The sequence below is a fragment of the Cicer arietinum genome, chromosome 5, assembly GCF_000331145.2.
Source record: "Cicer arietinum cultivar CDC Frontier isolate Library 1 chromosome 5, Cicar.CDCFrontier_v2.0, whole genome shotgun sequence".
NCBI lineage: Eukaryota > Viridiplantae > Streptophyta > Magnoliopsida > Fabales > Fabaceae > Cicer > Cicer arietinum.
Genome location: NC_021164.2, coordinates 68,268,160 through 68,292,476, shown reverse-complemented (window position 1 = coordinate 68,292,476; position 24,317 = coordinate 68,268,160). Strand labels below are relative to the sequence as shown.

Below are 24,317 nucleotides of genomic sequence, written 5' to 3'. Positions count from 1 at the left end.
GATGACCCAAATTATTTTAAATTTTGAAAAAATACGTCAATATTTTATATAATTTACCCATTAATACATTTCCCTAATAAATAATTGCGATAACCCAAATTATTTTAAATTTTGAAAAAATAAGTCAATATTTAATATAATTTACCCATTAGTGTACTATCTTTTTAATAGATTGTGTCAATATAGTCTTTAAACCATTTGTGCTGCTTATACTTATAATATATTATATATAATTTAGAATGTCCGTGAACATTTATATTTATTTGAAATATTATGTAAGCACAATATTTTTAAATCATGCATTCGCACATCTACACATATATATTAAACACAAAATACGATGCTTAGGTTTCGCAATTTGCTATTTTATTATTATTTTTTTGTCAAATAGTTTAGATAGATTCACACACTTTAAAAGTTTAAAAATAGAAAATTTCATACTTAAATTCAAATCTCTATATATCAATACCCTTCCGTTAATATGCCTGACTTTTAGATATAATGGTTAGAGACATTTTTAGATATAATAGTTATGATGTGCTAACTAAACTCTCACACACTTTATAGGGGTTGGCACTATCTTATATACATGTTTGATTTTTAGATATAATAGTTATACACATGTTTGATTTATAACTTTTTAGACACATATCCATTTTAATTAAATTTAATAAATTTACAAAAATAAAATACTTATTCCATGCAGGACACATGTTCTTACCCTGATCCAAAACAAAAGAAAAAGTTCGGTTCTTAGATTTTAATTGAAAATACTTAGATTTTAGTTAGTGTAAAGTGATCTAACTCAGATCAAATAGTTTTAAAAAATACAAATTTAAACCATGGTTGAAATAATTTATTTAGTTAAATTTTACTTACTTATTGGAGCTTGAGATTATCATGGTTGCTATAATAAGGTTGAGAGGAAAAAATAGCAGTGACTATGTGCTTAACCTTTTCAAATGAATCAGTATGATTGTTAGAGGATGTATGACTCAAATCCGAATCGGTGCACAAATTAATTCAGGAAGTAACTAAAAAAGTAAGTAACTATAGTCATGATGAATGAAATATAAAAGAAAATGAAACTATAGAAATTATCATCTGAAATTAGTTACAATCCGTGTTGTTTATGGAAAACCCTAAACCTAAACGGAAAGATCAACAAAGGGAATTGAAAAAGGAAATAAACGAGGGAGATTATTATTATTACCTAGCTACCGTAGCAGTCGATCAGAGATGAGTGTCGGAAGGAGGAGGAGAAGAGACATTGGAAAAACGGAGTGAGTCGGAGGGGAGGATTTGAAGTTGATCGTCGTGGTCATCGGAGGTGGAGAGATTGATACAAGAAAACCGCTCCAAAGATGCGAAGAAGGCGGTTGCGAGATTCATTCCTATCCAGCTCGCCATGCCGTTCCAGCAAGCTGCTTCGCTCTCTCTCTCCATCGCCATATGGATTCTGTTCTTTCCTCTGCTCGATCAACTATGGAATCGGAATTATTATTATCAGAATCAAATGATGGTTCAAATTTCAAAATAAAGAAACAAAGGTTTTTATGGAGAGAAGGATGATTTGTCGTTATTATTTGATTATTTATTTCAATCTAATCACAATTAGTTTTGGGTCAACGTTCTTCCTACACAATATCTTCGGATCGATTGGGCTGGCCCTTTTGACTATGCCATCTATTTTCCTATTCTCATTCCTGCCCTTTATATTTTCTTTTCAACTTCATTCTAATTTTTCTCCTCTATTTTCTTCTATTCATTAAAATTGTATTTTCAAACATAATTTTTTGTTCTTTTATTTATTAATAATTTTTTATATTTTGGTAATTAATATGTCATAAAAAATAATTTTTTTTGTCTTATCTTATATTAATTGTTTTTTATATAATTTCTTATTTCTTTTGTAATATTATTATTATTATTATTATTTATTTATTTTCTTATAATCAAGTGGTAGCTTTTGAAGGTTTTTTTTTAAATAACTAATATATTTTCTTTTGAAAATTATATACGAAATTACTATTTTTTTATTTAATTAGAAGTCGCCATTTATAAAAGTGATTTCTTTAAAGAAGCTCGAGTTTGCTATAATTACTTCCTTAAAAATTAATTAACTAATTTTTTTTAATTTTTTTTCTCTAAATTTCCTTTTAAAATGACGACTTTCTAAATATATTTAAAAAGTCACCTTTTAGAATGAATATTTTCTAAAACACATAAAAATAAAAATAAAATTATAAAGTCGTTATTGCAAACTCAAGTTTGTTAAAGAAGTCGCCTTTGTAAACGATGATTTTTAATTAAATAAAATAAAAACAAAACAGTTTAATATATAATTTAAAAAAAGAAGTATATTGATAATTTTTTTAAAAAGATTGGGTTATTAAAATAAAAAACCCGCTTTTGAAATTTAAATAAATCTATATTTATTATTAGCAGCATTGAGTGATATTATGAGAGTGCCACGTGTAATGCCAGGTAACATATTTATCCGCAGATGGGGTGTGGACTGTGGAGCGGTCTGAATTCTGAATGTTCCAAAATTGAAGTGTGAAGAGAGAACAATGGCCAACGTTTCAATTCCAATCCCACGGACATGTTTGTCCATACGCAACTACTCAACCAAACACCCACGTTTCACCACTTCAGCTTCACCGTTTACAATTACTTGCTCTGGTCTGTCTCAATCTTTCTCTTAACTTCGTTACATTAATTAGTTTTTTTTTTCTTCCTAAATACTTTGCTAATTTGTCTTGTTATTAATAAACTAGTGTGACCAATGTTCTGTGTAGTTGTAAGAGAAGCAGAGTTAGATGGATCTGAGAATAATAAACCAAGGTTACTTAATTTCAACACAATCAAGGGCGTTGCCTGTGGTATTCTTGCAGCTTGCGCTGTTTCTTCTGCTTCATTTCCCGTTACTGCTGCTACACAGGTTCAAATTCCCCTTAACCCCATCGATATTGTTAAGAGTTGATTATAGCTAGTTATATGTTGGTTAGTATTAACTACTTAAAAATTGTTAGTTTGGTTATGATCACCATATAAAATGTATTATATTTTTGTTGCAATCAACTTTTCTCGTTGAATTAATTCCAACCTTGTTAAACCCGTTTGCTAAAATCACGGTGAGTCATCGTGGTTATGACAAACTCACTGCAATTACAAACGTGCACTAGATATTAACGGTGGTCACTTGTTAAGCTATCACTCTATGCAACGGTTTGCTAGGCATCTTATACTTAGTTCATTTTTTCATATATGAAAGTCAGTGAAAAAGATGATATAATTAATAGATTACTAGGTTCTCTTGGTTGCCTAACATGCTTGCAGTTGTGAATATCATGGTTCTACATTGCACGCTCTGCAACCGCAATTGGCTGCAATATAAGAGTTTTAGAGGCCACTGCAATGATAGCGCAACCGCTATTGCAGCTGTATTGACGCATTTGCCCACATTTTACTGCAATAAAGATTTGCAAGATAACATCAACAGCAACCAAATTTAAAACTATAATGGATTTAAGTTGCATATTTGACAACAGTTGTTAACTTTTTTTTTATTTGTCGTAATTCCCATACTGAATAAGAAAATTTAATAGATGAGTTTCCTACAAACATAAGTTCAATGAGACCATTTGATTTGGCTGTTGTTCATAGTTGTTCCGAACAGCTTTCATGTGTGCCAATCAAATACCCTTCCTCTCAACCCTTCTCCTATTTATACGCCATATGCCTTATTTATTTCTTCTAATTAGTCCAACCTAATTAACTTACTAACCTTCTTGACTTACAGTAACATAGCAGACTTAACATGTTCCCTCTACATATGAATTGGTTAGGAAGCGTATTGCAAGTGTGGCCTGAAAATTAGTCTATCTTTAAAGACATTTCTTTCATCATTTTACTCAAATGATCATTTGGATAAATCCCAAGAGCTTGAGCATGATGTCCTTCTTAGCTTTGCAGATATGACCTGCCTTTTCCTTCGAGTCTTTCTGAGATCTGGTCTTGTATTACGAAGTTTTTGAGTAGTATTACTTACCAAACCCTTTTTTTTGTGCTTTCTCCGTAATGTATCATGTCAGTTATAAATGTTATTTTAAGTTTAAATTTTGTGAAAGCGAAATGTGATTCATAATTTCATACCTCTCTTAGAAAGAAGTAGTTGAGGAGAGAATGCTAAACCCATTATGTTTTCCTTGCAGAGGCTTCCTCCATTGTCAACTGAGCCCAATCGTTGTGAGCGTGCATTTGTTGGCAACACAATTGGTCAAGCAAATGGTGTGTATGACAAACCATTAGATCTCCGGAAATGTGACTTCTCAAATGATAAATCCAACCTGAAGGGAAAGTCCCTGACTGCAGCACTAATGTCAGATGCCAAGTTTGATGGCGCCGACATGACAGAAGTTATAATGTCGAAGGCTTATGCTGTCGGGGCCAGCTTTAGAGGTAACATTTTTTACTAGTACAAAATCAACTGCACATTGACGGTTTATTAGCCTTAATAGATGATCAAATACAGGTTTATAACTTTATATGCATTCATACAATACAGATACTATACTATTCTAATCATGTGGAAGTTGCAACACATAAACTTTATTTTTCTGAAGAATAACTTTTATGTTGAAAGACATCTACTAAGCTTGACTGACATACAGGAATAGTAGATATCGTTGCTCTTTTACAACTCATGCTCAACTGGAATTTTTTCACAGGTGTGGACTTCTCAAATGCAGTGTTGGACCGTGTTAATTTCGGGAAAGCTGATCTAAAAGGAGCTGTATTTAGGAACACGGTTTTGTCGGGCTCCACCTTTGATGAAGCTAAGCTAGAAGATGTAGTTTTTGAGGACACTATCATTGGTTACATTGATCTCCAGAAGATTTGCAGAAATACATCCATTGGTGAGGACGGGAGAGCTGAGCTAGGATGTCGATGATAATTACTCACTTTCTTCATTCATGTCTTCTTTTTTCTTGTAAACTACTATACCGTGATATATATAAGAGTATTTTGCTGAGGTGAACTAGTACATGTTTGCTACATTCATGTCTTCTTTTCTTTTCCTTTGTAGTTTTTTATTATTTCATTTGAGTTCAGTTCAACTTGCAAATTGAAGACGTTAATATAATTATTTTAGTTGCACTTGTTTTCAAGATGTTTTCCACATTCTTTCACATCCGTAAACTTTTGAGTTTCTGTCATAACTCACACAAGCGCGGGCATTAAATAAATAACTTTTCATTCCTCGGAAATATTGTTCACATCAAACATTGTTACTATTAAACATTAGTAGTAGCGTGCATCGTTTGAACTAAATGAGAGACTTTTATATTTATTCCCTTACAATGCAAATTCAAACACGAAGCGCATCTGGTGTAGTGGTATCATAGTACCCTCCCACGGTACTGACCAGGGTTCGATTCCCCGGATGCGCATTTTAATTGGTAGCTTTTTTGTCCATACTAATTATCTGAAATTTTAGAGGAAATGTCTTAAATAAATACTTTGGCCAAATTAGTCTCTTTCAATATTATTTTTTTATTTATTTTAAAACTACGTTAATATTAAATGTATTGTAAATGCAAAAATATATGCATGTGATCTTTGACTATAATTTTTATAATTTCTGAAAGTTATCATCTATGACTAACATTTAGTCTCCTTTCTATTACCATAATTCATTTAAAATATCAAACATATTAGCAAGTTAAATTACTCTTATATATATTAGAGTTTAAATGGATGCACGAATAATATAAAATATTTTATATTATAAATTAATCAAAACTATTTTAAAAATAATTATAATATAAATCAAGTTCTTTTTAACGATTGTAATTTATTATTAATATAAAAATTATTTATATTACTGTATATATATATATATATAAAATGAAAAAAACATAAAATAAATTCACAATATTTTTCATTCAAAAGTCGTCTTATAATTAAGACGAGAAGACTAAAAATTATTAAAGAGATGGGTCAAATCCACTCTCCCGGAAAGAGGCCAACACAACGTTGTCCACCGCTGCATTAAAAAAAGAAAAATTGTTCCAAATTCTTTCCCGTGAAAATCACCTATCGGGCGGTGGGAATCTCTTGAAACATCAAAACAAATCATTACACGTGTCTCTGTTTGAACGATGTTTCCACAGAACCACGATTAGTCCTCGAAACACCTGATAACTGCTTCAGGCGCCAACAACACACAGAGACCCATTCTCTTCTCTCTCGTTGCATTTGGTTTGGTTCTTCTCACTCACCATCGTCCAAAAAATTCCTTCACAATCTTCCTCGATTTCATCATTTTCCAACGGTTAAACATTTACTAGCTAGGGTTTTAGCTCACACACACAATTTCCCCTAAAACCTAGGTCATTGAACACTTTCAATTCTAATATTTTTCTAGGGTTTCATTCACGAACCATGGGTGAATGGCATGATTGGCAATCCCTTCTTCAATCCATTCTCGTAGGTCTCATTTTCTCTTACCTTCTCGCTAAACTCATATCCATTGTCGTTTCATTCAAAGACGAAAATCTCACAATCACACGCAACACAAACATCACCACCACCACAACCAAAACCGTTACCGGACATGATGTAATACACGACGACGTCGTCTCAGAGGGCGTACATCGGTTCGAGGATGAGTCGGTTATGGCTGAACAAGGTAGTGTGAGAAACGAAAGCGTTGACGGTGGTGATGAGGACTACGATGACGATTGGGAAGGCGTGGAGAGTACCGAATTGGACGAGGCTTTCAGCGCCGCCACGGCTTTTGTTGCCGCCGCCGCCGCCGATCGTCTCTCGCAGAAGGTGTCTAATGATGTTCAGCTTCAGCTTTATGGATTGTATAAGATTGCCACCGAAGGTCCTTGCAGCACGCCTCAGCCATCTCCCCTCAAAATGACGGCTCGTGCAAAATGGTATTTACTTTTTATAACCCTTGTTTTCTCTGAAACTGTTCTGCGTGACTGTGAGTGTGAATCTTATAGTCCTTGCTTTAACATTACGCAATGTATTTAAATGGAAGGGTTAATAATATATATTTGGAATCTTTTGTTTGTGCTGGTCTATGGGTTTTAATAGCAATGTTTTTTATGGGTCTAAGTTCAAAAAGATGGTTGAGCACTTGAGTGTATTTTGGATGATTTTGTATCAGTCATGTTATTTTTTTGACACAGTAGAAAATACATCCTGCGCTAGTGTCTTTTCCTCATCATCTGAGGAGAGAGAAAATAGTAATAAATAAAATAATCAAAACCGTATGTTTATATGGTGTTTGATGTCGGAATTTGTGTTCGAAATCATTTCTAATCTGTATTGTAGTTTAAAGTATAAACTGTTAAATGCTAGACCAACTCTTCACTAAGTCTTTTATTTTGACAAATAGGGATTATTTATACTAACATGTTTAATTGGGAGCCTAATGATCATGTGGGGAATATCTTATGCATTCTTATGTGCTGTTAGTACTAACAATTGTATGCAACCATTTTTCCTATCTGATCGAGTAAGGTTATCTCCTTGAACTCCATAAATAGAAAGGTTCCTTTGTTAACTGTTTTGCTTTGATGATAATATCCTTCAACCTTTTGTAGGCAAGCATGGCAGAAATTGGGTGCTATGCCTCCTGAAGATGCAATGCAGAAGTACATTGACGTTGTGTCGGAGCTATATCCTACTTGGCTTGATGGTTCATCTTTGGTGAGCTATTCGTTTCTTGTGTTCTAAATGGATGAATCACTACTTTCTTTATGTGTGTGTCTGTGTCTTTTTATCCAGTCTCTAACTGCTTAACTCTTGTTGTGTCCTTGACAGAGAAGCAAAACAGGCGATGGTGGTGGCCCTAGTTCAGAGGCTCGGGGACCAATGGGACCAGTATTCAGCTCTTTTGTTTATGAAGAGGAATGCGGCAATGACTCGTAAGATTTTGTAAAACTCAAACAGGATCAGTTTTAGTGCATATATCTAGTATAGATGGTCATACGTCACTAATTTGTTATGAATTTATGTATATGGTGTTAAATGTAACAACTGGAATGTTGTTTCCCTGATGTCTTTCGGGTAATTAGAAGGGCAGGATGTTTCGAAGTTGTAATTCTAGTTGTTTTGTTTCTTTAACCATTTTTTGGGTTCTTAGGAGATCTTTCAATCTATCTGGAGTGAAACTAATCCTCACTCCATGTACAATGGCTCCTCTCCCCTTCGTTAATATTGTCTTTGTTGACCAGATCTTTTCTGAAGGCTCTGATTAGATCCTCCATAGTTTCCCCCTCTTATCTTGGGTCTTTATGTATTATACCCTTCACAACTATAATATATTATTTTTATCTTAAAGTGTTATTTTCAGTTTTTTACCTCAACTCAAATTTAGTTGTTTCCCTTCCTAATTGTCTTGTCATATGTTAAGCTTAGGATACGCTCAAAGTGATGATATAGGCCATGTCTAGTGTAAATATTACAAATCAAATCCTTATCTTAACAGAGCAAGGAGAATATTGCTTTGTCAGGTTGTCAAGATTGATATTTTGATCAAGATCAGGAAGGGGGTAGCAAGATCATAGGATCTTATTGTAAGTGGAGAGCATCATAGGATCTCATCATCAACTATAAAGTTTCTAAGCTTTGCATGATACGGGTTAGGATAGGACAAAATCTTTGGTTTGCTTCTCTGGAGAATCGTTTGCTTGACCGAATGTGGTTTCTCTAAAACAAATGATTTACTTTAGAAGGTATAGTAAGACATCCAAATTGTTGATGAAAAAATTGTATAAAAGTTTACATGCAACTAATTATGGTTATGTTAAAATATTAACAGTAGTTGACACTTATTACTTTACCCTCTAAACCAAGATATCACTTTGGACGAGCCAAACCTGTTTAAAAAAACTAATACAACCTTCTCATTAATCTGTCTCCTTGTTGTGTCTCTTGTCCTCCTTCTTTTGCATTATCTTATTTCTACACTAATCACCAATTCTCACCTATGTTGCATGTGATTTTCCCCATTAAACTATTGATATTTTGGAAGAATTGAGGATTTTATGGACTGATTACAAGGTTACTTTATAAGTCAGCATTAGCAGGCTGTAGTATTTCACTGACAGTCTTTCAATATACCAAGTACCAAGGATATCTGATGAATAATATTTGAACACCGATACAAATCAGAAGTCAGGAAGCTTCTTCAAAAGGCTACAATTTCTTATCAAAACATTGGTATATATTGATGTTTATTATCTTCCTTTACAGGAAAATGGATGCCATTCACGGATTTGCTAGAGAGGGAGATATGGCGAATCTACTCAAGTGTATTGAAAATGGCGTTTCAGTGAATTTGAAGGGTAGGTTATTTAGATATTTGCTTTTCCAGCTATATATATTATTCTCAAGTGTGCTGCAAGGTGTCAATATTTTTTAATTTTCTACCTTTTGGTTTTTAAATGGATAATTGTTCAGTGCAATCACCGAATTTTAGTTTGACAACATAAACTTGAAATTTAGTAAGCATGCATTTTTTTTTAGAATTTAGTGATTACAGTATGCTAAAATTTTACAAGCCTAACACAAACATATGCATACTTCACTGCTTGAGAATCGTTTATAAACTCAGTCAGGTGTTATGTATTTTTGAAAAATCCTCAGTAATTAGCTTAAAGAATTAATTTTGGCCATGCTTTAGGTTTCATTTCAGTTATAAAATAATTAGCTACAGTGAAGAATCTGTCTTGTCACACGTCAAATTTTCATTTTTAGCTTTTCATTCCCACTTGATCTCTCTGGCCCCTTTGTACTTAGGGAGGAGTATACCACTGATTCATTGTTGTCGCTTTAAAATGGGGATTTTTATGCATAGTAAGGTGACCATAACTTTTGTGTCTTCAACATGTTTCCTTAAGAAATGGTTGATTTTATAAGAAAATGATTGTAAGTAAATATATATAATAAGGTGAATTGCAAACGTGACTTGAGATAACGATTCTCGTAGGTCTCTGCTAATTTAGAAGTTCTTCATTACATCACACTATATTTGGCTTGTATTGCACACAATATTTGGATTTTATTGTAGTGAAAAATATTTATTTTCTTGATTACCATTTTAGTGCAATAAATATCCTCAGCATGCTTATTGTGATAGATTTTTGCTGTCCCACACCACTTATCAAATTAATATTTGCTTTATAATACTATTATTACTTTTCCTTTTCTTTAACAGCATGCATTTTTTTAAAATGTTCTCAGACAGTGAGGGCCGAACACCATTACACTGGGCAGTGGATCGTGGCCACCTTAATGTCACAGAGCTGCTGATTGGAAGGAGTGCTGATGTAAATGCCAAGGTATTCATCTATATATGTTTCAGTGCTCCACGTTCAGGGGCTTAGACTTCACTGTAGCTCTTTATTTTGTTCATATTTTAGCTATTGACACTGTCAAACTCAAACTTGCTAATTTCTGTTATGATTATGCTTTCTTTTCTGAAGGATAATGATGGACAAACTCCACTGCATTATGCCGTTACGTGCGAGAGAGAAGGCATTGCTGAATATTTAGTGAAGCATAATGCCAACATCCATTCAGAGGATAATGATGGCAGTTCTTCGCGTGACATCTGTAGTTCTAACTGGCCGTTTATGCAGCAGCATGTGGGAGAAGTAAATTGATTGTTCGTTTTGTTGTTGCTGCTGCTTTTGACTAGTATATCCTTGCCCAAATCCCTTCAGGATGTACGTGTCCATATATAACTTAATTTTTTTTGTCCTTACTATTGGTGTATACACCCTTTTCACTGTAGTGTACGCCTATGCACCGTTTAGTTTTTTTTGTCCTTACTATGGTTAATGAAGCATATTCTGTTTCGTTGTTTCGTCTGCTCAAACTCCTTATTTTGGCATTTGTTTCTTTATATTTGAGGGATGAAGATATATGCGAAAACTAGGAGTAACTAGGAAAGGGAATTATTGTTTCTTTTTGGGTGGGGTGGGTCTACAAAAAAAGGTGTAAAATCGGAGTCCATATTATTTTTATCCCAAATCAACTTATCTAATTTCTAGAAGCAATACAAATCTGGGAAGTATAGTAATTGGATGAGCTAGGTTCTAATATGGGCGCTTTTGCAATCTTGCTAGAGAGATTTGAAGAAATAACACATCTATAAAGTGACAAAAAGTGACCCTGTTCGTTATCATCGTAACGATAGCACTCGCAGTTGCTGTTGCTGGGTTGTCTTTTTCAAACTTCACATGTTCATAGTCATGTTTGGTAGCAACTTGGAGGGCATAGTGTAAAGTTGTTGCTTCACTCTCAACGACGGTTGGGATGTTGCAAAACCGTGATGTGTTATCGATTGCGGTGGTTGGTGCATGTGGTTTCCATATATCTTGACCGTGGCAATTTGCAACATCTGTATTCGTAGATCACATCATAAGCACGAGTTGCAGTGTGTCCAACATCAACTTGTTTTTTTCTCTCGCAGACAAGCATTTCTATTCCTCCAAATTCCCCAAAGAGTGGCTACGAAGAGGTGCTGCAAATCTATTTGGGGGAGTACTGCAAATAGTGAAGAACACGCTATTGAAGTGAAAAGCATCAGCAAATAAATGTTCAATAGGAATTGTGGGTCTCATATTTTCACAAGATCGGATCCATGGATCAATCCAAACGTTGATGCTTTCCCCCATTATAAATGAGATATCTATAGCCAAGAGACGACTGGAATAATGTTCCAAATACTCCGCCACATATAGCTTTGATTATGACCAATATTGGCCTCCATGAAACCCTTCGTAGAGAAATATTTAGCTTTGAGTGTACAAATAAGTAGAGAGTGTAGATTTATTATGAGCTTTCAACCTTGTTTTTCTGCTAGATTAAGAGCATTAAGATATAATTGTTTGAGCAACCACTTTTATGAGCACCTCTTTCCCGGCATGAGAGAGAGATCAAACATTCTATGATTGAATTTTATTCCAGATATTGTCCTTGAGAAAAAAAAATGGATTTAGTGTTTCTACCGATTACAGACGAAGACTAAGATATTTATCTTTGCCCAATAATTTCATATACTCCCAACAATGAAGTAATGTTGTGGAGGATATTGGCTTCCACATTTTTGCTATAAGAGATGGCCAATCACCCACCGATAAGCTAAATAAGGAATTTTAGCTTTACTTTAAGCTTCCTAATGCAATATTTAAGTTTTTAAAGGATATCTAATGAGAGATAGTTCAGTCAGTTGCAGTGACAAGATTAATGAAATATGTGTCACACAATCAAATAGTTCTCAAAACATAAATGCATTTTTGTTGTAACATAGTGAGCTTGCTCGAGCTTAAGGACGAGAGAAAGATGGTCAGAGATAGGGGCTGCAAAATTAATGACATAGGAGCCACAAAATTAATGAGTGTATTGAGTGTGTGAAATTTCTTTTCTTTTTAAGATCACAATTATTAGATTCATATACCTATTACGTGCATTAACTGGGGAGAAAAATGGGGTTTTCCCTTTTACTATTTTATTTATATTTCTGCTAAATTCATTATTTATGTTTTTAATGATATTTTGATGGATAAATCAAATTACTTTTTGTGTGAGGGTGGAAATTGATTCAAGAAGTATTAAGATTGAATTAAAAGATTGACTGACTCTAACATATTTTTCAGATGTATTGGTTAAAGATTGAACCTATGACGAAATAAAAGTGATCTAAGTATTTATTAATAGTGCTACATTATATTTACGTATAACTTCAAATTTAATTGATACATTTAAAAATACACTAAAAATCTATAAATATTTTTTATTAAATGATCTAATAAATATACAGTTTTGTGGACCGAAGTCATCAATTATTGTATTACAGTATTATATTTACTATAAATAAATTCATTTTAGAGCGAAGAGAGTTTAATAAAAGAATTGTAAATGGTAACGAGTGTCTGCATGTTTTATAGGAGTCGCGTAGTTTTTATTATAAGTAGAAAATGGTATAGTTAATTCAATGAGAAGAGACATTCTTACATTTTTAATCAATAGAGCAAAGTTAATTCTATTTTTGTGATGGACTTATTGGACTAAAATAGTAATACCAATAGTTAATTGAGAGTTTTGTGAATAGACAAGCTGTGGCTCATATGTTTTACATATAAGTAATATATAAGTGATCATTTTTCACTCTTGTTTCATTATTATAAGGAGACAAATATAGTTATAGAAATTTTTCATGAGATTTCTGTTGATGTGAAAGGTTAAACTGCCAAATCACACCGCTATTTGGTATCATGAATTTAGTATACTTCGGTATATCATTTTGATTAACATAATCGATTATGAAATTTAAGAACGGAAATAATTGTAACATATTATACTCTTAATTTAAATAGTCTTATCTTATTAATAAATTACAATTAATCATATTATAATTTTATAAATAATTATAATTAAAATTTTTAATGAATAAATAATTATAATTAATTAATAATATAAATCTTTTTTAATGATGAAATTAAATAAATATTTGTTTTAATTATTATAAATTATATTATATACATGTATTTTTGTATGTAATTTATATGTATTTTTTATTCAACGAGTAACAAAATAGATTAAAACTCGAAAATTTTAATTTAATTATAGTTTACTAATATTTTCTATATATATAATTATTAATATTATGAACGCAGTACATCACAATTACCATAAAATAAAAATAAAAATAAGGACACCTCGAATGTACAACAAATGTTAATAATTTAGAATTTTATTGGATCATTATTAAATTGAAACGCGGGCCCGTCACCGGGCAAAAGACACCGTCTTTACGCGCTGTACACAGCAGTACAGCACACCCTAAGCCTAAAGTCTAATCTATAAATCTAATTAATTAATTAAATGGAATGCAAACTGTAATCGTACTTGTATTTTCTTTTAAACTATAAAACATTTCTTATTCATATAAACTGCAAATTACATATAATAAGAATATAACGTCTTTAGACTCTAGTTTAGAAAATAAAATGTGATATTTTTAAATTTGAATTTAAAATTTCATAATTATATATATAATTTTTTATAATAATTATACTAAATTTTTTATAAAAAAAAATAACATAATATTATAAAAAAAAACAATAACAATATAATGATAGTCTCCTAAAAAACAATATATTATGATTTTTAAATTTAAGTTAAGAAAGTCACTTTGTAAGGAAAAAATTATTAAAAATATTCTACTAAAATTGATAATTAGTTTTAGAATTTCCTTTTTAATATTAATTTTTGTTTTACTAAAAAATTATTTTATATTATGATGATATTATTATGATTTAGTAATATATTACTAAAAGTGAAAACACATATGAATATCTCTTTTTTATCTATAAATTTAATTGTTACACACTGTTGATATATAAATTTGTAGGAATTTTATTTATGAGCCAAAAAATAGTAGGCTATAGAGTTGTTTTGTATTATAATATAAAGAAATATTATTATGATGAAATTATAGATAGATATTAAAATAGAATAATTTTCTTACAGGATTGTAATTATAATAAAATCCTTATCTTTACCATAATCATTCTTTCATATTCTTATATTTTTTCATTAACGTGTGCTTCTATAACATTATTATTTTTATTATCTATTAGTACTATTATTGATTTAATTTTTTTATAATTCGAACCCAGCACTTGTTTGTGATTGTAACCGCTGTTACAATTGTCTTCTTCTTCTCTCTATTCGCTTCTCTTCTCTCTCTCTCTCCTTCCTTCGCTGCTCCCTCAGATCTCTTCTCCCACTCCAGGTAACTTCCTTAATCCGATCTCACCTTTTCAGTTCTTGTTTTTACCGCTCCGATTTCTTTTTTTTTTCTTCTTAATTTTATTTATGCGATTTAGGTTTAAATATTAGGTTGCTTCGATTCATTAGTTGTATTATTCGTTTAAAGTACGATGATTTGAATTGATTTTCGTATTTACTTTGATTCGATCTCTCATCAGTTTGTTTGAAATTTTGAATCTATTCACTCATTTTGATATTATATTTGGGCGAAATTGAAAGCAAGGGCACACGCAGTCAAGTCAACTGTATATCCTTCATTCAATTAACTATAGATTTACTTGATTTTTTAATTTCATGTTAACTAGTGTTATCGATTGTGAAAAACTCAATTAATTGTGGACACACATGAACTGGCTCCAATTAAAGAACATTTCGTGTATGTTTGTTATACTTTGTGAAATTCAATTTGAATATAATTTTTTTGCAGGCGGTCTTTTTTTTGTTGATAGTTTCGCACGATAGTTCTATGATTGTATGTTTTTATTTTATTTTTCTGCTTGATTTATAATAGATCGCTGCTATACGGTGGCCATCTTTGTATATTACTTCGTTTCTCTAAATTTCTGGCCAATTGGTTAATCTCTGGATCTGGGATCGGGATAGTTTATTTATTTAATAAATAATTGATTCTTTAATGGACTGATTATCTTGTCTTGCTTTTTATTTTTATTTGATCATTATTTTCTTACTTTTGAGGGAAAATTAGGAGCTGATTGTTTTGTGCCATTAGGTATATAGCACGGCGATGGAGGTTACGCAGGCCCTTTTGAATGCTCAATCCATTGATGGGACTGTACGTAAACATGCTGAAGAAAGTCTGCGACAATTTCAGGAGCAAAACCTTCCTGGTTTCTTGGTTTCTCTTTCTGGAGAGTTAGCAAGTGAAGATAAACCAGTTGATAGCCGAAAGTTGGCAGGTTTGATACTTAAAAATGCATTGGATGCCAAGGATGAAAACAGAAAGCGGGAATTGGTTCAGAGATGGTTGTCATTGGACCAGTCAGCAAAGACTCAGGTTAAGTCGTGCTTGCTGCAAACACTCTCTTCTCTCGTACTTGACGCTCGGTCTACGGCAACTCAAGTTGTGGCTAAAGTTGCTGGAATCGAGCTTCCTCAGAAACAGTGGCCTGAGCTGATAGGATCACTTTTATCAAATATTCATCAAGTTCCTGCTCATGTCAAGCAAGCAACTCTGGAGACTCTGGGTTATTTGTGTGAGGAAGTCTCTCCTCAGGTTGTTGATCAAGACCAAGTAAATAAAATTCTTACTGCTGTAGTTCAAGGTATGAATGCATCTGAAAAGAACAATGATGTCAGACTTGCTGCTACTAGGGCATTATATAATGCTCTTGGATTTGCACAGGCTAATTTTAGCAATGATATGGAGCGTGAGTATATAATGAGAGTTGTTTGTGAGACAACTATGTCTCCCGAAGTGAAAATACGACAGGCAGCTTTTGAATGTTTGGTCTCTATTGCTGCCATGTATTATGAAAAATTGGCTCCTTACATACAGGATATATATAATATCACAGCGAAGGCTGTTAGAGGTGATCAGGAGCCTGTTGCTCTTCAAGCCATTGAATTCTGGAGTACAATTTGTGACGAGGAGACTGATATCTTGGAAGAATATGTGGGTGATACAACCGGGGACTCTGATATACCTTGTTTTTATTTCATTAAGCAGGCCCTTCCTGCACTTGTCCCTCTGCTGTTGGAAACATTACTCAAACAAGAAGAGGATCAAGATCTGGATGAAGGCGCATGGAATATTGCAATGGCAGGTGGTACATGCCTTGGTTTAGTTGCTCGTACTACTGGAGATGATGTTGTGCCACTGGTAATGCCCTTCATTGAGGAGAATATTACAAAACCAGATTGGAGACAGAGGGAAGCAGCCACATATGCATTTGGATCAATCTTGGAGGGTCCTTCCCCAGACAAATTAGTACCTCTTGTTAATCATGCCTTACCATTTATGCTTAGTGCTCTAGTGAAGGACCCGAGCAACCATGTTAAGGACACCACTGCTTGGACTTTGGGACGAATGTTTGAATTTCTTCACAGTTCAATTGTTGGCACACCAATTATTAATGAGGGAAATGCCCAACAGATTATTACAGTTCTCCTTCAGAGCATGAAGGATGTTGCTAATGTTGCTGAGAAAGCCTGTGGAGCCCTTTATTTTCTCGCACAAGGTTATGAGGACGTGGGACTAACATCTCCTATAACTCCTTTTTTCCAGGAAATTATTCAATCCCTTCTCACTGTTACCCACAGAGAGGATGCTACAGAATCACGATTGAGAATTTCAGCATATGAAACATTGAATGAAGTAGTTAGATGTTCAACAGATGAAACAGCTCCTTTGGTGTTACAACTAGTTTCTGTCATCATGATGGAGCTGCACAAATGTCTTGAAGCACAAAATCTTTCATCTGATGAAAGAGAAAAACAGAGCGAACTTATAGGCCTTCTTTGTGGGTGCTTGCAAGTAATTATTCAGAAGCTAGGGTCTGCAGAAGCTACCAAATATGCTTTCCTTCAGTATGCTGATCAGATAATGGGACTATTTGTCAGGGTCTTTGCTTGTAGAAATGCAACTGCCCATGAGGAGGCCATGCTAGCTATCGGAGCCCTTGCCTATGCACTAGGCCCTGATTTTGCTAAATATCTGCCTGAATTTTACAAGTTTCTGGAGATGGATCTTCAGAATTTTGAGGAGTACCAAGTTTGTGCCGTTACTGTTGGTGTAGTAGGCGACATATCCAGGGCATTGGAGGATAAAATATTGCCTTACTGTGATGGGATAATGACACAACTTCTAAAAAATTTGTCAAGTGATAACTTGCACCGTTCTGTGAAGCCCCCATTATTTTCATGCATCGGTGATATAGCACTTGCAATAGGAGACAGCTTTAATAAGTACTTAATGTATGCAATGAACACACTACAAATTGCTGCAGAGATGTATGCCCACACATCAGGCTTTGACGAGGAAATGACAGAGTACATCAATTCTTTGAGAAATGGGATATTAGAGGCATATTCTGGGATCTTCCAAGGGTTCAAGAATTCATCGAAAACCCAACTCTTGATTCCTTATGCTCCTCACATCCTCCAGTTCTTGGATAGCATATACATGGAAAAAGACATGTGAGAAAAGAAAATAATTTTTTTCCCATGTATTTTGTTTTTGTAATATATTCATTGTTTTAAAGACTTTGTTGCCTTTTCTTACTGCAGGGATGACATTGTCATGAAAACAGCTATTGGAGTCCTTGGAGATCTAGCTGATACACTTGGAAGCAATGCTGGTTCTTTAATACAACAGTCTCTGTCAAGCAGAGAATTTTTAAATGAATGTTTGACCTCTGAAGATCATATGATTAAAGAATCTGCTGAGTGGGCCAAGTTGGCTATCAGTCGTGCTATATCTGTTTGAGGTTCATCTCAGTTAGCATAACCTTTGTCATAAAACTTGCATGCATTTGGGTGTGTCGAGGTGGGTCGTGGGATTGCATGTGTCAAATTGTCTCCATAGTCAGACAACGGAAGGTATCTCTTTGAAGGTCTCCAAGTTGTCACTAACTCTTGCATCATCTCCAATGCATCACTGACCTTTGCATGAGCACCATTAAGTCCAGTACTTTCAAGAATGCATCACTGACTTTTGCATGAGCACCTGTAAGTCCAGTACTTTCAAGAGGAAGAAGTTAGCGGCGAGATTACAAATGTGGGTTTTGATCTTCACGAGGAGTGTAAGTTGAATGGCTGAGCTGCTGAGGAGAGGTAACTGATTCATTATTCATGAATGAGAAACTACTATACTCTTTGTCAGGCTTGGATGTTGAGTTTGAAGTTAAAATAAACCCATTCTATGCTAAAATGGTTTTTTTTCTCCTGAACTGGCCGCGTGGGTTATTGGAATGGATGAACTCCCAGGGTTCAACTGGTTTTCATCAACACCACCTAAGTGCTTTGTTTCTAGATATTCTCTTCCTTTTTCTGACTTTTAACCCTGCATCTTCTTGAGTCATTTTTTTTCCATCACCTCACTGTGTATCCCTAGTCTGTTTATCATCCATATTACTTTTTCTATGCATAGTTGCTTTTCTATTCTTGGAGTCATTTGTGATTGTTGACCCAGGATGGGAGAGGCTACTTCCTATTCACATTATGCATTTCTGTTTTGTTGTCAGTTGGTTTTATTAGGTCAAAATCATTTTGCATTCATGAAATCATCAAACCTTCCTTTATTTCTTTGTTTTGAAATTCGTATGTAAAATCATATATTGGATATTCCTGTGGATTGGTACACAATAGCTGGTCGGATATTGTGATGATATCAAAAGAACCAACAGGATGTGGTGGATTTCTGCTTCTCTTGTTGGAAGGCAGTAGTCTGGATTTATTGAAATCTTTTCCTTGTGTTGATAAAAAAATTTGTGAATTTTGGTTTATTCGGGCATTTTGCCATGTGTCCTGTATACCTTATTATGGTTTGGTGATATAATTCTTTTTGGAACTGAGATAAGATAAAATTGTATAATTTTGTTTGGCTACTTTCATAGGCAGTTTTCATTTGGATACTTTCAGTTTCCTGCATTATCTCGGATTTGGCTATTTATTTGCAATATACTTGAATATTATGAGCTCGAAAAATTAATATTCTCATTAAAAATTGTGGTGCACTAGTGCAGGAAGCGAATTAGAGAGGATCCATATTCTAAAAAATAGGCGACCTCTGTTGAAAAATATAGATTGGATAACCAAATCAACGACAATCAACTTTTTTTAGTTTTGATATAAATTGTACTATTTTATGCATACTATTGCAAAACAGTTCTAACGTTGTGTTGAATTAATATTTAGTGGGTTTTGGTCAATCCAATTTAATGAACATCCTTATGATCAGTTCAAAATTCAACTTATTTCTCACTGTATCGAAGCTTCAAATTAACAATGAAATGTGAAAATCATCACTCTTTCTTTCTTTCCTGAGATATTGTTTGGTGGGTTATTTATGATTCTAATTACCTTCTACAAACTAAGTTCGGGTTTAGAGAAGCTAATTTTCCACTTGCAGATACAAAAATTTATCCCCCATAATTTTTTAAAAATTGTCAATTATACCCTTAATTTTTATTTTTACTATTTTATTAATTCAAAGTTTTTTTTATTTTTTTTTATCATTTTATCTTTTTCGGAGCTAGAAAAAAATTCAGGAATTTCCGAAAATTTTTTTCAAAGAATTCTGGTATACACCTTATTTTTAGAAATTTTTTTTTAAGTTTTTTTGGTACAGAAGGTTTTTACTGGAAAACTTTAAAAAAGATTTTCGGTACAAAAGGTGTTTTCGGTAAACTTTCTTGAAAAAATTTCCGATACACTATTTTTTTTAATTTTTTAATTTTTTAATTTTTATAAATGTTAATAGATATGCATAAATGATTATTATTATTGGATAAAACATGTGTCGATACTATAAATATTTTTGACACCGATCTATGAATAATTATAATTAATATTAATATTATAAAAATATATTATTGTATTAGCGAAAAACTTTCTTTCAACTTTTTCGATACAAAACGTGTTTTCGAAAACTTCAGATAAGTTTTCCGGTACACGTTTTTTTTAATATACCATAAATAATAATGAACACACTATAAATATTTTTAAATAATAATATACTATAAATAATTAATAATTAATACACCATAAACGATGAAGATTCAATTCAAAGTCACGTATTCTTCCTATAGTTTTGCCGTCTCTATCTATAGCCCTACCACTGAAAAAAAAAAATTTAGTTAAAATAAAAAATTAAATGAATACTAATATAATAAAAAATTAAAACAAAAAAATTAATTTAAAAAATATTTTTTAAAATAAATCAAACAACTATCGGAAAACATGTGGATGAAGTTTCCCAGTAGTTTCCGGAAATGTTACGTTGAAAAGTTAAAATAAGTTTTCCGATAGTTTCAGAAAACTTCAAAAAAGATTTTCGGAAATAATGTTTTGTACTAAAATATTTTTTTTCAAGTTTTCCAAAATAGAAGTTGTATACCGGAAAACTTGAAAAAAGTTTTCCGATTTTTTTTTTTGACACTTACTTTTGTTCTAGAAATGTTGAAACAAAGAAATATTAAAATAATAATTTTTTATATACATAAGAGTATTTTAGTAATAATGGAGGAGGTAGAGGGTAAAATTTTCAAAGGAATTATGGGAAGGAACTTTAAGACACCTTGGATAAATGCTATGGTGTCATATGTAATAGCTCTAGAAGTATGCGAACAAAAAAACCTTGTTTCTACCAAAATAAATTAGAAATGCAATGGTGTCTAGCTAATAGATTAGCGCAAGAAGCACGGAATAAGAATGGATTAATTCTGTAAAAAAAACCTGATAAGTTCTCTGTGAAGTATTTTTCCGAAATGATTTTTAATAATTTCCTTATTCTTTATGTGAAAAATGCACATTCAAAACCCAAACATATAGTACATCGCAGTCAAATCTTTATGCTTGCTTTTCAATGCTATGCTTTAAATTATGAACCCCTAAAAAGTTCAATAATTAATCTATCAAGGGCTTATAATATGAATGAGTGTATTTTTGTCTTATGAGACCCTTGAAAAGCCATCTTGAAATGATAATATGTAATGTAATGTCTAACTCTAATATAAAGTGGAGGCAATGTTCAAAGAAGAAAATGATGAATTAGGTTTTTTCCATGTTCTATACAATTTGAGTATTAATGGAGATGAAAAGGAACAAATGTGGGTTGCTTTCATACTTTCAAATTAGTTCAATGAAAGTGCTGGTCACCTTTTTTGATCTGACTGCCACCAATGTATAATAATCTCATTAAACAGTGGTTTGTGGCTGTGCTAATGAGATTTTCAATTCATAGTTATATATTCATAACAGTGTTTCTTTTAATTCATCTTCCATGTAAAAGCTACTTATTAGAATTGCTAGTCTTTGACTACTATATGATATAATTCCATTCACCCAAGGGCCAACACAAATGTGGACGTATGTTAAATTATATGTTTGGTTCCACTTTTGAATGAGTCAAATTTGATTTTTGAGGCATAAATTAAATTTAACAAATTTAGATATGTTTAAATAAAATTGAATTTTATTTTTAGAGTTGATTTTACTTGAAGCTATAATTTAGAATTTTTATTTTTATTATTAATTTTTAACCTCAAATTTATGTTCAAGTCATTGATACACGAATATATCTGAATATAAATAATTTTATATTCAAATCACTTTTAATCGAAATCAATTTATTCAAATTATAGGAAAGAGTAGACAGAAAATCACAGTAAGCATCCAAACTTAACAGGAACTCCACTTTTAGCATAATGATTTAATGCATTCATCTACACTAAGCTCTTCAATTCCAGTATTCAGAAAACAGTGCCAAACACATATATGGATAAGAATTGCTCATTGCTCAACATATGCAATATATAGTAATAGGAAAATTTGCACCACCATTTTCTGTTTGTTCCAACTAAGAACCGTGCATAATGCTCACACTTCTGTGATGAGATTGGAAGTCAAACCTCTTTAAAATAATTGTATAAACCAATTTAAAAAGGGAATAATGAGTGCATGTGCAACATTATTTATCTGATTAATTTTGAATTCAAATAATGTATAGTTTATTCCATTTGTCGGCATGAACAAGACTAAGCCACACAAACCAAGGGCTCCCCTTTTCCTCAGTGATAAGCATAAGGACTTATGAAGAATGCACATATGGGCATATATATGCACGTAAAGTTACAAGCAAAATCATGTGCATCTAAAAATTTTGATCACATAGAAAATAATAGTTATTTTTACATAAAAAAATTGCTTTGTACTTCTTTCACCTTTGTATAAAATATACCTCTTATAATTGTTTAAACCGGTCCTTAAAATTTTAGGATTGTATTATTAAGTTTCTCATATTATAGATATTCTAAAATCATCATTAAAATTGTAAAATTTTAATCAAAACCATTCTTTTTAAATTAAATTGGTAATGTTAATGATGAATTTTAAACTAAGTGAATAATAATAGAGATTTGATAACAAATTTAGATAAAAAAGAAAACTTGATTATTTTATAATTTCAAGAATAATTCTAAAATATTAATAATATGAAAGATTAAATTGATGCGATATTACAATTTTAATAACTAATTTGAATATTTACTCATACATAAATATACATAAAGAGGTGCAAACATTTTACTTTATCAATAACACTAAATTGAGTTACTTTACTTTATAACTTATTATAAATATTGAATTTCATTATAGAAGCTAACATTGATTAGTCTCATATTATATTAGATAAATTATTTGGTGTCTTTTTGTTTGGTAGGGTACCAGCATCCTAGTACGGTATTTCTCCCACATTAATCTTTTCTCATTTCTCTCCTCAGTTCAAAACACCACCGCCAACTACCTTCTCTATGTCTTAATACCTCTGTTCAATCATCTTTGACCGCACAAATTATATATTTTTCATTCTGTCGTTGTCTTCTACTTTTCTATCAAAATAAATTTTTGAAACGAAAAAAGAAAATTGATATTTCTTTAGAGTTAAGTTTTTTGGCCACTTTAGGCCAACTACACGCAACTACAACCATTAAATAAGAATGACAATATAATTTGTATATGCAAGTATTTACCTGTTTGAGTTAGGTGGAAAAAACTTATTTTTGATAAGATGTGGGTGCAAATCTTTTCTAAAATTAAAATTTGAGTACGAGTTTGGAGTAGTGATATCCATTCCGCATCTACACCCGAATCTGCTCTGCAAGTAATATTATAGTGATTTTTAAATTTTCTATACGTGTATATATTGAATATTTTTAATATTTTTTAAATATTAAAAATTATAATCTTATCTCTATAGATAATATTTATTTTATTTTATTATTGTTTAATAATAATTATTTTATTATATTAATTATAATAAATGTGATATTTAAATTTACAATTTTATATGAATGAGTACAGCTGTGAGTAAACCCAAACTCCATTGTGGATGGAGACGAAGTCTAAATTTCACACTTACTATGAAACGAGAGTAGATGCGAATTTTTCCGATTAATCAGATGCAGGATGAAAGAGACAAAATCTACTCCCGCTTCATCCTGTTGCCATGCCTACCACAAAATTCCTCTGTTCATTCTCTACAAAACTCACTCTTTATTTCTCTTATTTTTCAACTTGAATTTTTGAACCACCACAAGCCCAATTAACCACGAAAAATGAGTACCATATATTTGCTCTCCGTCACGAACTCTCTCTATTCACAATTATATTAAAATAAAACATACAAAGTTTAATATATAATATTTTTATTGATTAAATATGTGTTTGATTCTTGTAATTATAATTTTTTTTAGTGTGGTCTTTATAAA

The 24,317-nt window shown here is 32.0% G+C and overlaps 3 protein-coding genes and 1 non-coding gene across 5 annotated transcripts; all 4 read left to right on the top strand.

The window, feature by feature from the left end:
• The first annotated feature begins 2,512 nt into the window (after positions 1–2,512).
• On the top strand, positions 2,513–5,044 carry LOC101492563 (thylakoid lumenal 17.4 kDa protein, chloroplastic). Its single transcript, XM_004502627.4, has 4 exons — positions 2,513–2,685; positions 2,802–2,944; positions 4,218–4,464; positions 4,734–5,044. Exons 1-4 carry the CDS (start codon positions 2,574–2,576, stop codon positions 4,955–4,957), a joined length of 726 nt encoding a protein of 241 aa, XP_004502684.1. The 5' UTR covers positions 2,513–2,573; the 3' UTR covers positions 4,958–5,044.
• Positions 5,045–5,385: 341 nt separating this feature from the next.
• On the top strand, positions 5,386–5,456 carry TRNAG-CCC (transfer RNA glycine (anticodon CCC)). The gene has a single exon. It is a non-coding gene; the product is annotated as a tRNA-Gly (tRNA).
• A 535-nt stretch (positions 5,457–5,991) lies between these two features.
• On the top strand, positions 5,992–10,897 carry LOC101491997 (acyl-CoA-binding domain-containing protein 1). 2 transcript variants are annotated; one of them, XM_004502625.4, is made up of 6 exons: positions 5,992–6,953; positions 7,629–7,734; positions 7,849–7,952; positions 9,283–9,374; positions 10,273–10,370; positions 10,515–10,897. In XM_004502625.4, the coding sequence occupies exons 1-6, from the start codon at positions 6,451–6,453 to the stop codon at positions 10,692–10,694; spliced, it is 1,083 nt and encodes a 360-aa protein (XP_004502682.1). In that variant the 5' UTR covers positions 5,992–6,450; the 3' UTR covers positions 10,695–10,897. The 2 variants fall into 2 exon arrangements, with proteins under 2 accessions (XP_004502682.1, XP_027190724.1); XM_027334923.2 differs by having other exon boundaries at positions 6,258–6,953; positions 10,247–10,370.
• Positions 10,898–14,676: 3,779 nt separating this feature from the next.
• Positions 14,677–19,442, top strand: LOC101491684 (importin subunit beta-1). The gene is made up of 3 exons (XM_004502624.4): positions 14,677–14,833; positions 15,602–18,027; positions 18,118–19,442. Exons 2-3 carry the CDS (start codon positions 15,617–15,619, stop codon positions 18,314–18,316), a joined length of 2,610 nt encoding a protein of 869 aa, XP_004502681.1. The 5' UTR covers positions 14,677–14,833; positions 15,602–15,616; the 3' UTR covers positions 18,317–19,442.
• Positions 19,443–24,317: the final 4,875 nt, after the last annotated feature.

Bases quoted from the DNA above. Each gene is read 5' to 3' on its own strand.
- LOC101492563 (XM_004502627.4), top strand. From the start codon at position 2,574: ATGGCCAACGTTTCAATTCCAATCCCACGGACATGTTTGTCCATACGC. The intron at 2,945-4,217 runs GTTCAAATTCCC...TTTTCCTTGCAG, and splicing joins CCGTTACTGCTGCTACACAG to AGGCTTCCTCCATTGTCAAC. The intron at 4,465-4,733 runs GTAACATTTTTT...ATTTTTTCACAG, and splicing joins TGTCGGGGCCAGCTTTAGAG to GTGTGGACTTCTCAAATGCA.
- LOC101491997 (XM_004502625.4), top strand. From the start codon at position 6,451: ATGGGTGAATGGCATGATTGGCAATCCCTTCTTCAATCCATTCTCGTA. The intron at 6,954-7,628 runs GTATTTACTTTT...AACCTTTTGTAG, and splicing joins ATGACGGCTCGTGCAAAATG to GCAAGCATGGCAGAAATTGG. The intron at 7,735-7,848 runs GTGAGCTATTCG...TGTCCTTGACAG, and splicing joins GGCTTGATGGTTCATCTTTG to AGAAGCAAAACAGGCGATGG.
- LOC101491684 (XM_004502624.4), top strand. From the start codon at position 15,617: ATGGAGGTTACGCAGGCCCTTTTGAATGCTCAATCCATTGATGGGACT. The intron at 18,028-18,117 runs GTGAGAAAAGAA...TTCTTACTGCAG, and splicing joins ATATACATGGAAAAAGACAT to GGATGACATTGTCATGAAAA.